Source organism: Marmota monax, unplaced genomic scaffold (genome assembly GCF_021218885.2).
Source record: "Marmota monax isolate L192 unplaced genomic scaffold, Marmota_monax_Labrador192_F-V1.1 WCK01_AAM20220418_F8-fsc00086, whole genome shotgun sequence".
NCBI classification, from domain to species: domain Eukaryota; kingdom Metazoa; phylum Chordata; class Mammalia; order Rodentia; family Sciuridae; genus Marmota; species Marmota monax.
Window position 1 is genome coordinate 569252 of NW_026693086.1, and position 14765 is coordinate 584016.

The 14765-nt window shown below is 43.0% G+C and overlaps 1 protein-coding gene across 1 annotated transcript in view; it reads left to right on the plus strand.

Moving 5' to 3' along the window:
• Otoa (otoancorin) overlaps nt 1-14765 on the plus strand; it is a 71928-nt gene that overhangs the window by 43027 nt on the left and 14136 nt on the right. Inside the window, exons 20-24 of the mRNA XM_046454371.2 lie at nt 230-420; nt 3367-3460; nt 6315-6444; nt 10689-10876; nt 13562-13717. Coding sequence (XP_046310327.1) covers nt 230-420; nt 3367-3460; nt 6315-6444; nt 10689-10876; nt 13562-13717 — 759 coding nt within the window. The remainder of the gene's footprint in view (nt 1-229; nt 421-3366; nt 3461-6314; nt 6445-10688; nt 10877-13561; nt 13718-14765) is intronic.

Genomic DNA, 14765 nt, shown 5'->3' on the forward strand with positions numbered 1-14765 from the left:
CAACAGCCCTCACTTGCTGAGTGCTCAGGAGGCACCATGCTGGGGTTTCCCAGACTTCTGAGACTGCCTCCCTGGGGGGAAATCAGGTCCTGCTCCATCTATGGAGGTCCATGGCAGGGTGGATGATTCATCCTGGAATCTTGAAGAGGTTTGGAACTGGGAGTATTTTTCAGGGATCGTGACCTTGAGCTCTGCTGGATCTCCCAGGAGTTCCACTGGTTGCTTTCAGGATGATTCCATTGCTGATGAGTACACTGTGGACATCGTGGGGAATCTGCTGTGTCATTTGCCAGCGACCATCATTGAAAGAGGCATCTCCCCTGGGGCCTGGGCTGCTGCTCTGCAGGGCCTCAGAGACTGCCCAGACCTCAGCCCTGAGCAGAAGGCCGCAGTGAGGCTCAGGCTGCTGGAACAGTGCGGGTGAGAGGGGCAGGGGCTGGGCTTTGGGGAGAAGGTTGTTCTGGGTGAAGGGACACCAATCTTGCCTCTCAAAGGAGAAAGGTTCTAGTTAGGATGAGGTCAGATGTGCTATTAGGATAGTTCTGGAAGTGTGACATTTCTTCCTTTGGCTTTGGGGTCCCTATGAAGCGGGAACAATTGTAACCACCCTGCAGACTTGCATGGGTGTCACTGACTCAGCTTGGCATGTGGAAGGGACAGTTTTGAAAAGATGGCCCTTGAAAAGGCAAGATGTTGGTATCATGATTTTAAAGACTATTTTTTTTGGGGGGGGTGCTGGGGATTGAATCCGGGGGTGCTCAACCATTAAGCCACACCCCCAGCCCTTTTAAAAAATATTTTTATTTAGAGACAGGGTCTCACTGAGTGGCTTAGGGCCTTGCTAAGGTGCTGAGGCTAGCTTTGAATTTGTGATCCTCCTGCTTCCGCCTCCCAAGCCATCGGGATTATAGGTATGCGTTACCACGTGCAGCTTTAAAGACATATTTTAAAGAGTAGTTTTAGGTTTACAGCAAAATTGAGAGGAAGGTATGGAGATTTCTTATACATCACTTATACAGCCCTGTAGCTTCCCCTTTGTTAATATCTCCATTTGGAGCTGCACATTTATTACAGTTGAAGAATTCACATAGACATCACAATGTTGTCACTAACACCAATATCCACAGATATATTAGGGCTCATTCTTGGGGTTGGGCATTCCCTGGGTTTGGACTAATGTATAATGACATGTATTTACCATGATAGTGTCACACAGAGTGTTTTCATGGTCCTGAAAATCCTCTGTTCCACCTACTCATTCCTTCCTTCCCCTCCTTCCTGGTCATCACTGATGGCTTTTCCAGAATGTCATATAGTTGAATCATATGGCCTATCCAGATTGGCTTCTTTCACTTAATAACATGCAGTTAAGGCTCCTCCATGTCTTTTCATGGCCTGGCAGCTCGTTTCTTTTTAGCACTGAATTATATTCCATTGTCTGGATGCACCACAGTTTATTTATCCATTTGACTACTGAAGGGCATCTTGGCTGCTTCTGAATATTGGCCATTATAAACAGAGCTGCTATAAACATTCATGTGCAGATTGTGTGGTGTGTGTGTGTGTGTAAACAAGTTTTCAGCTCCTTTGGGTAAATACTAAAGTGTGTAATTGCTGGATCATATTGTTAATTTTGTAGGAAACCATCAAACTATCTTTCAAAGTGGCTATACCATTTTGCATTCAATGAAAGAGATGAAAGAGAGTTCCTATTTCTCCACAGTATTGTTATTTTTGTAATGATAATAATTACCATCACCTCCAGGTGTGTAAGAACTCCCTGGAGGAAAACAGAGCTCTGCTTTCCTGTAGAGAGTTTCTGAGGGAGGTCAGACATTTGAGTGGGATGCAGCTGTCAGTCGATGCTGAGATGACGAATGGTCGTTTGAGTAATTGTGTCGTGGGTATTGTACTGTTGTGTAGAGTTTAACACCAAGGACTCAGGAGCCAGAATATTTGTTAAAATTTTGCTTCTACCATATACTGTTCGTGTGGCCTGAGAAAACCTCATCTCTCTGCAGTTTAATTTTCACATTTGTAGAATGGGGATAGTTATAGTCCCTATACGGTGGTTGTGATGATGAAGTGAGTTAAAATAGTTAAAGAACTTCCAATAGTGTGGGGCACGCAAGTGCTGTGACCACCGTTTTACTACCAGGACTAAGGGAATAGCTGCTATTAGGACAGGTGCAGGTCTTGCTTTCATGGGGCTTATGGTCTAATGGGATAATATTTTTATTTTTTTCTGTGGTGCTGGGGTTTGAACTCAGGGCCTTGTGCATGTGAGGCAAGCACTCTACCAACTGAGCTGTATCCCCAGCCCCTAGTGGGATATTTTTATCAAAGAAATAGGGGTGGGGACTCATTGACAGGTGTTTAGCCTTGATGCTAGAGGGACCCTCACTGCTAATTGGGTAGATCTCCTTAGATATAAAGTAGCACATTTCATGGTAGACATTTTCGCCTCTTTGAGAACAATAGTAGATTCTGGGTCTGTTCAGTTATCCTGCCAAATTCAAAAGAAATGTTTTTCTTGCTGTAAGATAAAACTCTTTCGTGACCTGTGGTTATAGCTCAGTGGTAGAGCACTTGTCTAGCATGCACAAAGCACTGGGTTCAATCTCTAGCACCATAAGAACAAAAGAGGTGGTTACAATAATTTGAAAAGAACAATATCATTACTCTTCTTTGAGAAGGGGGAGGAAGGACACATGGTGATATAAGTGACAGAAACTCAATGATTTAATTCAAACTAAAAAAAGTGGGAATTTGTTGAGTTCAGAAATAGAATGTAATGAGAAAGTCTAGGGGTGGACTTCAGGCACGACTGGATTGGAATCTGTTCCTCCCATTCCTCAGCTTGCCATTCCTTGGTATGGCCCTTATTTTCTCTATTTGGTGATTGGCCTCCAGTATCCTCTTTACTAGGAGTGATTCCAGAAAAGAGAGAGCCACTCTGTTAGGTTCTTCAAAATTTCTTTTTTTTTTTTTTTGAATTTTTTAAAATATTTATTTCTTAGTTTTCGGTGGACACAACATCTTTGTTTGTATGTGGTGCTGAGGATCGAACCCGGGCTGCACGCATGCAAGGCGAGCGTGCTACCGCTTGAGCCATATCCCCAGCCCCAGGTTCTTCAAAATTTCAAGGGATGATTGGTCAGTCTGTATCACATGCCCTTTATTTATTTATTTATTTATTTGGTCAGTGAAGTGGGACCGTGTGATTGACAGCCTCTCTGGGCATTAAGGACGGGTCTGTTCTTGAAAGTAAAGGATGCTGGGTACAAGGATTTCCATGACGGACGTCCACGATGGACGTCCACCACAATGTGATGTTTCATTTTGCTGCTTATCATTTCTTTTTAGGCTTCCTCAGAACTGGACGGCTGAGACTACAAAGGACTTGGGACCTTTTCTAGTACTTTTCTCAGGAGATGAATTACGCCCTATTGCTAGAAAGGTACCTCTGTGCTTCATTTGAAGAATTTAAGAAGGTCGAAGGAGTTTGAAGGGGATACCTCACTGGGTTTGCACCCTCTGTGGTTCGGGAAGGTTCTTTTTTTTTTTTTTTTTTTTTTGCTACAAAGAGGTTAGATGTTTCCAGTTTCATTCTGAGATGCCCAGAGTTCAGGGAAAGGGAGTGAGGTGGCAGCTGAATGACCTCTGGTCCTTTCTGTGGCCCTCCAGGCAAATGTGTGCCGCACAGGACCTGCTATGGTCATGCTATCTGTCATTTCATGCGCATGCCCATTCAGGTCTTGTTCCTTCCAGTGCCATATGCACATGCGCATGGTGTCCAGGGTGTGCAATCACATACGTGAATACCATTAACCCAAAACCAGATCACTGAGCCCAGCACTCTGCTAGGAAAGTCACTAAAGTAACTATCCAAGCTTTAGATAGTTTAGGCCAAGATATGTGCAAAACAAGCACAAATCAGTCACCTTTTGCTGCATACAGAGCCTCATGGTCTCACTGGCATGCAATGATAGCATTTGGTCTGTGGGTCCCTGGGGCAGCCCTCTGTGGAACCCTGTCTTTGGGGCCCTCTCCTCATGGTACAGGTCTGACATTCCAGAAAAAGGAGTGGAAAAGTACAATCATTCTTATGGCCCAGGCTGGACATTGGCATGCTCTCTTCTGCCACATTCTAACCCCTAAGGCAATTCACATGACTAAGCCCCACCTGGAGGGGCAGGAAGTAATCTCCTGTGGAGATGGAGGGTGGGGAAGGAGTAAATGTTTGCCTGGTTACAGTCAGACCTACCATAAAGCACACCCACACACTCAGACCTGTACCTGCACACGCAGTCTGCACATGAGCGTGCTTAGCAGGGCTTGAGCACAGGCACATTGCCAGGGTCACACATGCACAGCTCATCTTCTAATGTCTGGTCATAGCAAAATCACCGTCCAGGTGTCCAGACATAAACAGTAGGTGCATAAATATTATATACTGATCCTGTCTTTTAAAAAATCAACTTATGAAATGGAAATCATCCTGTATCAACATGGTGAGATCTCAAAAACAGCGTAGAGTTATGAAAGCCTGAGTTGCAAAAGAATGTGTATAGTAGGATACCAAGGACATGAATAAATACTAGCTAAATTAATTTTAAGCACATGCAGAACAAGTCTATGTATAAGGTAAGTTTAAAAGTGTGCCTGAGAATGGTTAACACCAAATTCAGAGACACTTGTGGGGAAGGAGAGAGGCTGAAGGCTAGGGAGGGACCCATCAGTTGTATCTGTGATGTCTTATTTCTTAAGTTGAATTCTAGATACATGGGGTACATGGGTGTTTTGTTGTATTATTCTGTATATATATATATATTTTTTGATGCTGGAAATGTTTAATAAAACAAGTAGTACATGCTTCTGGTTAAAAATCCCAAGTGTTCCAGAGGCTACAGGATGAAAAGCAAGTCTTCCTCTCACCCCAGGTTTCTACTCCCAGCTTTTCTACTCAGAAGCAGCCGCTGTTTGCAGTTTCTTGTGCATCCTTTCAGAAAAATACCACCCACGCACACACACAGGCTCCCTTTTAAAAACACAAAATGGAAAATGCCAGTCTGCTGGTTTGTTCTCTGCTAGACTCTTTGCATCTTTAACAGTTAACCACAGTCATCCATTGCTTAATGATGGGGGTAAGTTATGAGTAATGCATCATTGGATGATTTCACCATTGTGCAAACTTCATAGGATGTACTTACACAAACTAAAGTCACTAACGGATGTAATCCTGTGGCCTGCATTGACTGAAAATGTTGTTAAGTGGCACTTGCTGTACTTTTGTATGACTGGCTTCACAGTAGGTTCGTTGATACCAGCATTACCACAAACACGTGGGTGATGTGATAGGATGGCTATGACATTACTAGACATTAGAAAAATTTTAGCTCCATTGTGAACCTATGGGACCTCGGTCGAATACATGGTCCATCGTCAACTGAAAGGTCATTGTATGATGCTGGACAGTCTCTTTCAGCAGTTGCCTACTAGAATCACCTGGGGACACGCTAAAATGAACTGATCCATGGTCCCCACTCCAGACCAAGTGACTCAATCTCTGGATGTGAGCCTGGATATCTGTAGAATTCCCAGGTGATTCTTACCCATAGCTGACTTAACTTCCAACTTTTATTCTGAAGATTTGGATAGAAAGAGTAACTACACAAACCAAGTTGCTTTCTCTGTGGGAGAGCTGGGACATATAGTGGCATGTGATAGTATAAGAGCCTGATGAGTTCTCTGGGCTCATAGATAGGGCTCCCAAGAATGGACAAAGTCTGATATAGTTCTAGATGGGAATGATACCTTGTTCATGGGCACCAAGCTCCCTCACTGCTAGTCTCCACCCAGAACCCAGAGGCAGCCCTTCTCTACCTCCTTTTTATGAAAAACATAAAGTTAAAAAATTCAAAATAATATCAGCCTGAAAAAAGAGGAGGAGCACCCACATTTCTTTGTACACATCAGATTGCTCTGATAATGAGGCACCATGTAACAGTCCCACAGAAAAACAGGAGTGCACGTCTCCTACATCTTGGCCAGCATTAAGTATTATCACTTTATTTTATTTTTGACAATCTGATGGATGAAAAGTGACGTTGGTTAATGTGGAGGTTGGGTATCTTTTTTTAGGATTGTTAGTTGGACCATGTTAGTTGGGCTAGAGATTAAATTGATATGAGAAGCTGCCCTAAAGAGAAAAACAAATAAATAACCTGAGGCATTAGGCAGCATTGTAGTTTAAGCTCTGACTTAGATATGTCTAATGTGCTTTAACTATTTGTTCTTTTTAACACACACAGTTTCCTGATATCCTTCAACAAACAGCTTTCAAGATGGCGGGGACTCTGCTCCCTAAAGAATTCCTCTGGGCTGTCTTTGAATCTGTTCGGAACAGTAGTGACGAGAGCCCCAGTTTGGACCCCATCCCTGGTGAGTGCTTTTGGGGTATCTGATCCTGTGCCAGGGTCCCTGACATTTAAAGACCTCCTTGTCCAGAAGACTGGATTAAATATTTGGAAAGTACTAGAAGGCAAAAATCCACAGGCCAAAGAACCACACCTTTGTAAAGTCATTTGAAATCATATTCCACACTCTTTACCAAGATAGTAGGTGTATAAGACACATTTCAATAGGATTGGCTTAAAAGACCAACATGGTTCAGCAGCGAAATATTGCAGTGATGAGGGCAGTTTGGCCAGATTTGAATCCTGAGCATGTCATTTACTGGCTGTGCGACTTTGGGTAAGCTCTTTGACCTCTCTGTGCCTCAGTTTTCATCCTCTCTTAAAGTGAGGGTAAAGAAAACCCTGAACCTCATTGGATTATTGTGAAGATTAACAGGTTTAAATCTGGCATATAGGAAAGGCTCAAAAATATTAGACATTTTTATTATCCATACTGTGCACCTGCTAAATGCAGACTTGTGCTAGGCACGAAGAGACAAAGTCAGTCAAACCCAGTAATAATTGTAATAATCATAGTTCACAGTCAGTCCTTGCTTGCTTTCAACCAACAAATATTTATTGAAAGCTGATTATGTGACGAAGAGAAAAATTCCCTGTCCTCACAAAGCTTATTTTCAAATGGGGCATAGCCAGACAATTAATTCCATACATAAGTAAAATATGTAGAATGTTGTTTGGTGATAAGTACCAAGAAGGAAGGTAAAGTAGGGAAAGGTCTGGGAGTGTTCAGTATTGAAAGTGGAGTATTTTTGGAGGGTGGGTGGGTACTGGGGATTGAATTCAGGAGCACTTGACCACTGAGCCACATCCCCAGCCCTGTTTTTGTATTTTATTTAGGGACAGGGTCTCACTGAGTTGCTAATCGCCTCACTGTAGCTGAGGGTGGTTTTGTACTCGCGATCCTCCTGCCTCAGCCTCCTGAGCTGCTGGGATTATAGGCATGTGCCATCACACCTGGTGAAACTGAAGTTCTGAGATGGAACTCAACTCCCCACTTTTGTTGGTGGGTGGGGTCTGCCTAAGGTGCCAGCCTCTGCAGTCAAGAAGTGCCACGGCTCTTAATGGTGGGCCATTCCCTCCAGTGATGCAGTAGACCCCAGCAGCTCTCTGTGGATTTCTTCCTTCTGGGTTCTTATCTTGTGAATTCCAAGAATGAAAGCCATGGACCACGATGAGTGAGCATGGGAGTAGGATTTTTTGAAAAAGAGAAACAGGAACAGAACTCTTGTGGTGTAAGAGGGGACCCAACAGTGGCTTCGGGTCTGACCAAGTATGCTAGTCTAGGGGTTTAAGTAGCACCTGGGTCACTGCTAGTGGTCCAAGCTTATGCTAATTATGGTTTGGAAAAGTACTAATGCTATTGGTCCAAACTTATGGTAATTAGGGTTTGGAAAAGTAACACTATTGGTCAGCCCCGAATCCCATTCAGGTTTGCCTTACTTCCATTTTCTCCCTGCTTCAGGAAGCGGAAGTTGGAGTCATGGAGTTGCGCATGCTCAGTGGGGTGTCTGGAGCAGCAACTCTGCAGTGCACCTCTGCAGTGGGCATCCCCACTGTGTGCAGGCTGGGTTGCTGCAGGTGACGGGTCAGCTTGCCCTGGCTCACCTCAGCACTAGACCACTGCCCCTCAGGCCCATGCCACCATGGCAGGCTCCTCATGGCAGCCCCTGCTTCCTGCCTAGGCTTCAGACCAACCCAGTTGCCACTCTGCTGCTTCACCACTCCCTTGCTGCTTCTCAGTAGGGACCAGTGGGCTTGCTGCATGGCTCCATGTCAGTGAGAGATCATAATGTGGAAGAGAACCATTAAGGAAGGTCACATCGAGATGGTGATGTTTGAATGAGGACCCAGGGGGATGTGGGAGTGGACCACATTGATTGTCATGCCCACAGCCCGGTTGCCTAGAGACCAAAGGAAACACCCAGAGATGGTGTATGAGGCATAAGGCTTCATTGAGAAATACTAATGGGAAAGGTCCAGTGTTGACAGGCTGAACAGATAGCACCTGCTCCCATCACCTCTTTGCCAAGGTGCCTCCTCTGCCTCAAGCATTTTGTCTAGTAGCAGCTGGCTGGACAAGTTCCATAGAACCCCCAGTTCCCCACAAGTCATTCCCGAGAGAGAGACTTTATATGTCAGGCTGCAGGAGCAGTGACATCACCAGCATTATTAGCTTGCTTAGTCTGCCTGCATGACCAGCATCTCAAGGAGCAACTGTCCTGTTGTACATGCAAGACAGCAGCTTTCTACAGATAATGCTGACTTTCCCTGGTTCCCAGTGTGCATTAGAGACAGACAGTGTCCTTCAAGGCATTCCTGCTCAGGCTTGCTCTCATTGTTCCTGTAACTTGGCTAGGTTTTGGAGATTAGAAGGGGGCATTTGAGGACATGGTGTTTTACTGCCTTCTATTTTCTATAAGTTTTACAGACAGAGAGAATACAATGGGAGTGGGAGAGGGATGGGAAGTAGAAGCCCATGTCATTGGAGGAACAGGCCAGGCAGATAGGGCCTGAGGAAGGAAACCCAGGTAGAGGAATCCTGGGGTATCAAGCAAAGAAAGATTCCCAATCTGATTTGATCCACTGTAGGTTATCTTCTCCCCGTATGCACCGTCTTGTTCTCATTTCTATTCTGTGAGGTGGCACCACGATTCCCCCATTCTCTTGAGGAGGGAAACTGGGGTTCAGAGACATTAAGGAACTTTGCCAAAGTCACAGAGTTAGTAAGTGGCGACTCTTGGACTTGTATCCAGAGCTGGTGGTGTTGACTGCTAGCTTCTGCTGCCCTCAGAGCTGGCCATCTTGGAGTCATATATCACATGACTCTTACTGTGGTCTGTGGGAAGTAAGTCTTTCCATACCTGGGGAGGAAGCTGCTACCAGTACATAGACAGAGTTTTCTTAGTTGATTCTTGGTATTAATTGCTGCTGTGATTTTAGTGATCAATAAATTAGCAGGATTAATACTTTGCTTAATTTGAGTTAATTTGTGTGTGTGTTCATTCATTCTCCAAATACTGGCTGAGCATCTACTATGTGCTAGGCTCTATTCCAAGCCCTAGACACACAGCTGTGATAAGACCAAGTCCCTGCTGTACCATTCAACCCTTCTGTTTTTCTCTAATTCTGTGCCGTCATTAATCCTGGGAATTCAGGAGAGGTGGGTCTTTAGTCCCCTAAAAGTATGTTGTAATAAAGATGTTAAGGATCACAAATGACACCATTGATCTGGTCTAGTTTGGCCTCTTGATTGGAGTCCAGAGAGTTCATATTGAAAAATGCAGTGAGAAGGGAGTGACTGCAGAGCTTGGGAAACACTCTGGCCTCTGGTAGTGCTGGTGAGTAGTCAGCATGAGTAGTGGTCAGCTGCTAAAACAAAAAGATCTAGGACTGCTCTTAAAGGGCCTTGCACTTCCTCCCAGTCTGGGCATACTGAAGCCAGGAAGGACAATATCTCATTTGTGCATTAGTAGGTAACTAGTTTGTCTGTGCAAACCTCCACTATTCAAGGACTGAAATGGATAGGTTTCTCCTGTTGCCAAGTAAAATGCAGTGGGTCCATTTCTCTTCCTTCCTGGGATCAGAAGGCCACAGCTCCCACTATGATTTTTATGGATAGAAAATCACCCTCTCATTTGGATAAAAAGTCTCCTTTTTAATTACCATGGAACTCTTAATGCTGGGTTGCAAACTCAAAAATGTAGGGGGTCAGGTAGGTGACATAAATGATAATAATGTCTAACATTTACTAAACACCTTCTGTATGCTTCTAAGTGCTTTCTATATAGTAACACTCGCAGTTTTCTTAATCATCTTACAAAGTGATTTTATTCCCATTTTATAGACAAGGAAATGGAAGCACAGAGGGGTTAAATGTCTTTGGATCTGAACCTGAAATCAGATCTGTTTACCAGCTCCTATTGCCCTCCAGGGATTTACAGTCCAGTTGTGACGTTGTAAAGCTGTTTCTTTGCCCATGTGGATGTGCAGAATGCTGGCGTTTCCAAGATTTGGCTTCCAGATAGTTATCAATAAATGGCAGAAGTGGGATTTCAGCTGGGCTCTGGGCCCCAGCTCAGCCTCTCCACTCTCCTGCCTCTTGGGAAAGAATGGAACTGGTGAAGACTCTTATGCAATAGGGAAACTGACTAGCATTTCCTGAATTTCTCTTCCCCACCCCATCCTTCCCTGCATCTCCCCATTCTTCAGGTTGCCAAGGAGTCACAGCTCCCTCCTTTGATGACATCTTTAAGTTGGCTGAGGCCAACGCCTGCTGGGCCCCAGAGGACCTCCTCTGCATGGAAGAAGATACTTTCATCAGGAGCGTGGAGCTGCTGGGGGCTGTCAAGGGTTTCAGCCAGCCTCAGCTGTTGACCCTGAAGGAGAAGGCAATTCAGGTAAACCGCCCCACAGGGAGGAGGCTCAAGTGGAAGGACAGTCACCACCAAATTCTGATCCTGCATATCTATAACTAAACACCCTCCTTGGGGGAATTTGCACCTACATGATCTTGTTGGAATTTCACTGCCTCTGCTCAGTGAGGCAGTTGTGATCTCCTCATTTGAGAAAAGGGGGAACTTCTAGATCTTCCCTCTTAGGGCATCAACAGAGAATGGACTGAGATGCCTCTTGGCATCTTGTGGCTGTTCAGTAAATCAAGTTCTGTGCGTGTCCTGACCAAAACTCTTTCCAGGGATTCTGCCTTTTCTTCCTCCACTGGGAGAGCCTCACCTGCTGCCTGCAGCAGGTTTTCTCAGCATCTGTTCCAGACTCACCTGAGAACAGCAGGAAGGAGGAAAAAAAGAGAGCAGGAAGTAGTTGGCCATCTTTAAAAAGTTCCCTTTGAGTAGCTCAGGTTAGCTGTTGGGATAGTTATGAATATTTAGTTACTCTCATGGGGTTAAAAACATCACATCACTTAAAATTATATTTACAATTCTTTTTAAACAAGAAATCCAAGTTTATGGTAGAAAAGTCAGAAAATATTAAAACAGAAAATCAGTCATAATCTTTACCCCAGGATAAACAAGGGTGATATTTGGGTATATTCATCTGAAGCTTCTCAGATTTGTGTATGCATATAAAATAGAGTTGTAGATTTCATACCCATGTTTCTTTAGTATCCAAGGGGATTCCAGGACCCTCCCAGATACTAAAATCCATGGATGATCAACTTCTTTATATAAAATAGCACAGTTTTTGTATATAACCTACTATACCCAATACAATAGAAATAGTTGTTATACTACATTGTTTAGGGAATAATGACAAGAAAATAAGTCTGTACATGTTCAATATAGATACAAAATTTTTTTTGCAGTGCCAGGGATTGAACCCAGGGCATCGTGCAAGTTAGGCAAGTGCCCTACAACTGAGCCACATCCCCAACCCTAGATGCACTTTTTTTTTGAAGTTTTTTTTCCTGGTATTGAGCATTGAACCCAGGGATGCTTTACCACTGAGCTACACACTAAGTCCCTTTTTAATTTTTTTTTTTTTTTTTTTAAAGACAGGGTCTCACTAAGTTGCTGAGGCTAGCCTAGAGCTTGCAATCTTCCTGCCTCAGCTTCTCATTGCTGGGATTACAGGTATGCACCATTGCATCCTGCTCCTTAGAGTATTTTTGATTCATGGTTTGTTGAACCCACAGATTGCAAAACATGCAGATGCAGAGAACTGATCTCATTCACTTATAGATGTTATAAAAAATGGCATCACACACACTGTTCAATAACTTTCAACATTCAACAGTTCTAGAGTGCTTACTTTTCCATATTAGAAATATAAATCTATATCAATATTTTATATAGCTATATAATATTTCATTTTATGGCTGGTCTTTTTTATTTATCTAATTGTTAGTCTTGAAGATATTATATATATATATATAATTTTTTTTTTTCTTGTGGTGGTGCTGGGAATTGAATCCAGGGCCCTGTGCATGCAAGGCGAGCACCCTACCAACTGAGCTATACCCTCAGCCCCTAGATTATATTTTTAAAGCCTTAAGGTGCTTCTTTGTAATGTCTTTGGGTACTTATCTCATTTTTTTTGGGCTAAATTCCCAGAGGAGGAATTTCTTGGTGAAAGAGTGTAAGTATCTAAAAAGCTTTTGATCCATATAGTCAAATTACCCTTTCAAAATTATGTACTAATTTATATTCTCAGTAACAACAAACGAGGGCATCTTTTGCCTCATGTCTTCACAACATCGGAGACCACCATTCTTCACATTCCTTGTCAGTATAATGAGGCAACATGGCCTTCTTTAATTGTTTTAAATGAGCATTTCTTCATTCATGACAGAGCATAAATTTCTTCTCATATGTTTTCTTCTTCTGTGAATCTCCTGTTAATGTTTTTTTTTAAAAAAAACCAAAATGTGGTCATATTTTTGGTTATTGATTTATAAGAGATTTATATATTAAAGAGACCCTAGGCCTGTCAAGGTGGTATAAGCCTGTAATCCCAGAGGTTTGGGAGGCTGAGAGCAGGAGGATCGCAAGTTCAAAGCCAGCCTCAGCAAAAAGCAAGGTGCTAAGCAACTCAGTGAGACCCCGTTTCTAAAATAAAAATACAGACTAGGGCTGGGGATGTGATTCAGTGGTCGAGTGCCCCTGAGTTCAATCCCTGATACCCACCCCCCGCAAAAAAAGCGACCCTATGTGTATTTAAAATATACCATCTTAGTTTGCTCAGGCTGCTGTAAGAAAATATACAGGATAACTTACAAAAACCAGAAGTTTATTTTTCACAGTCTGGGAGCTGGGAATTCTAATATCAAGGCACTAGAACATTCAGAGTCTAGCAAGGGCTTGTTCCTCATAGAAGGCCTTTGCTCTCACCAGCCTCACTCAGTGGAAAGCGCTAGATAGCGCTCTGAGGTGTCTTTTCTAAGGGCATGAACCCATTTGTGAGGGTGGAGCTCTTATGACCTAGTGCCTGCTCACAGGTCCCACCTTCTAATACTGTCACATTGGGGATTAGGTTTCAACAGATGAGTTTTGCAGGGACGTAACAATTACACCTTAGCAAATGCTGTCACTACTCTTTGTCAAAATTTTTTTCCTCTCCATTCAAAGGTTTGGAACCTCCCTTTTTTCTGGAGAGAACACCACATCGTCTCCCTGGGACGCATTGCCCTGGCTCTTAATGTGAGTCAGCTGGAGCAGCTGGACCTCAGCTCCATAGACACTGTGGCTTCCTTGAGCCAGCAGACAGAATGGACCCCAGAACAGGTAGGTGGATGTCACTGGATCTTTTAAATAGTCTAGTTCTCTCTTAATTTTTCTTATATTTTCCTTTAGATTCTTGAACATATTTATAGTGTTTATAATAGCTGCTTTCATACCCTTACTGCTGATCCCAACCGTCACTGTTATTTCTGAGCCTGTTTCTGTGAACCAGTTGTTCTCCTAGTTTTGGATTGTATTTTCTTGCTTGTTTGCAAGCTGAGTAATTCATTGTGTTTGTGGGTTTTTTCATTTTGATTGGTGCATGTGATTTGTACAGAATGGTGGGTTTCACTGTGGCATATTCATGTAGATATAAAACTATAATATAATTAATTCCATTTGCCAGGACCTTCCCCACTCCTTTTTCCCTCCTCCCCTGGCTGCCTTCCTCTCCCCTAATGGTCTTCCTTCTGTTTTTGTGGCCCCCCTTTTTGTCTCTGTTTCCTCCCCTTCCACATATGAGATAAAACACGTGATACTTTTTTCTGTGAGTTGGACATTTGGCTCAAAATTATGGTTTCAAAATTCCATTAATTTTATAGCAAGTGATGTAATTTGCTTTTCTTTAAGGCTGAATAAAATTCCCTTGTGAATATATATACCATATTTTCTTTATTCATTCATCTGTCAATGGACACCTAGGCTGATTCTATAACTTAGCCATAGTGGATTGTGCTGCGATAAACATGGGTATACATTGTATCTCTGAAGTACACTAACTTAAGTCTTTTGGATAAATACCAAGGAATGGTGTAGCTAGATCATAAGGTAATTTTATTTTTAGCTTTTTAAGGAAATGCCATACTGATTTCCATATTGGCTATACTAACTTATATTTCCGCCAACAGTATATAAGAGTTTGTATTTCCCTGTATCCTCACTAGCATTTATTGTTATCTGTATTCTTGATGATTGCCATTCTAACTGGAGTGAGAGGGATCCTCGATGTAGTTTTTTATTTGTGTTTCTTTGACCTACAAGCCTAGTAATTTTGACTGGTTGACTTATGAATTTTATGTGGTTGAGTGTCTGATTCAGTTGGATTCCTTTA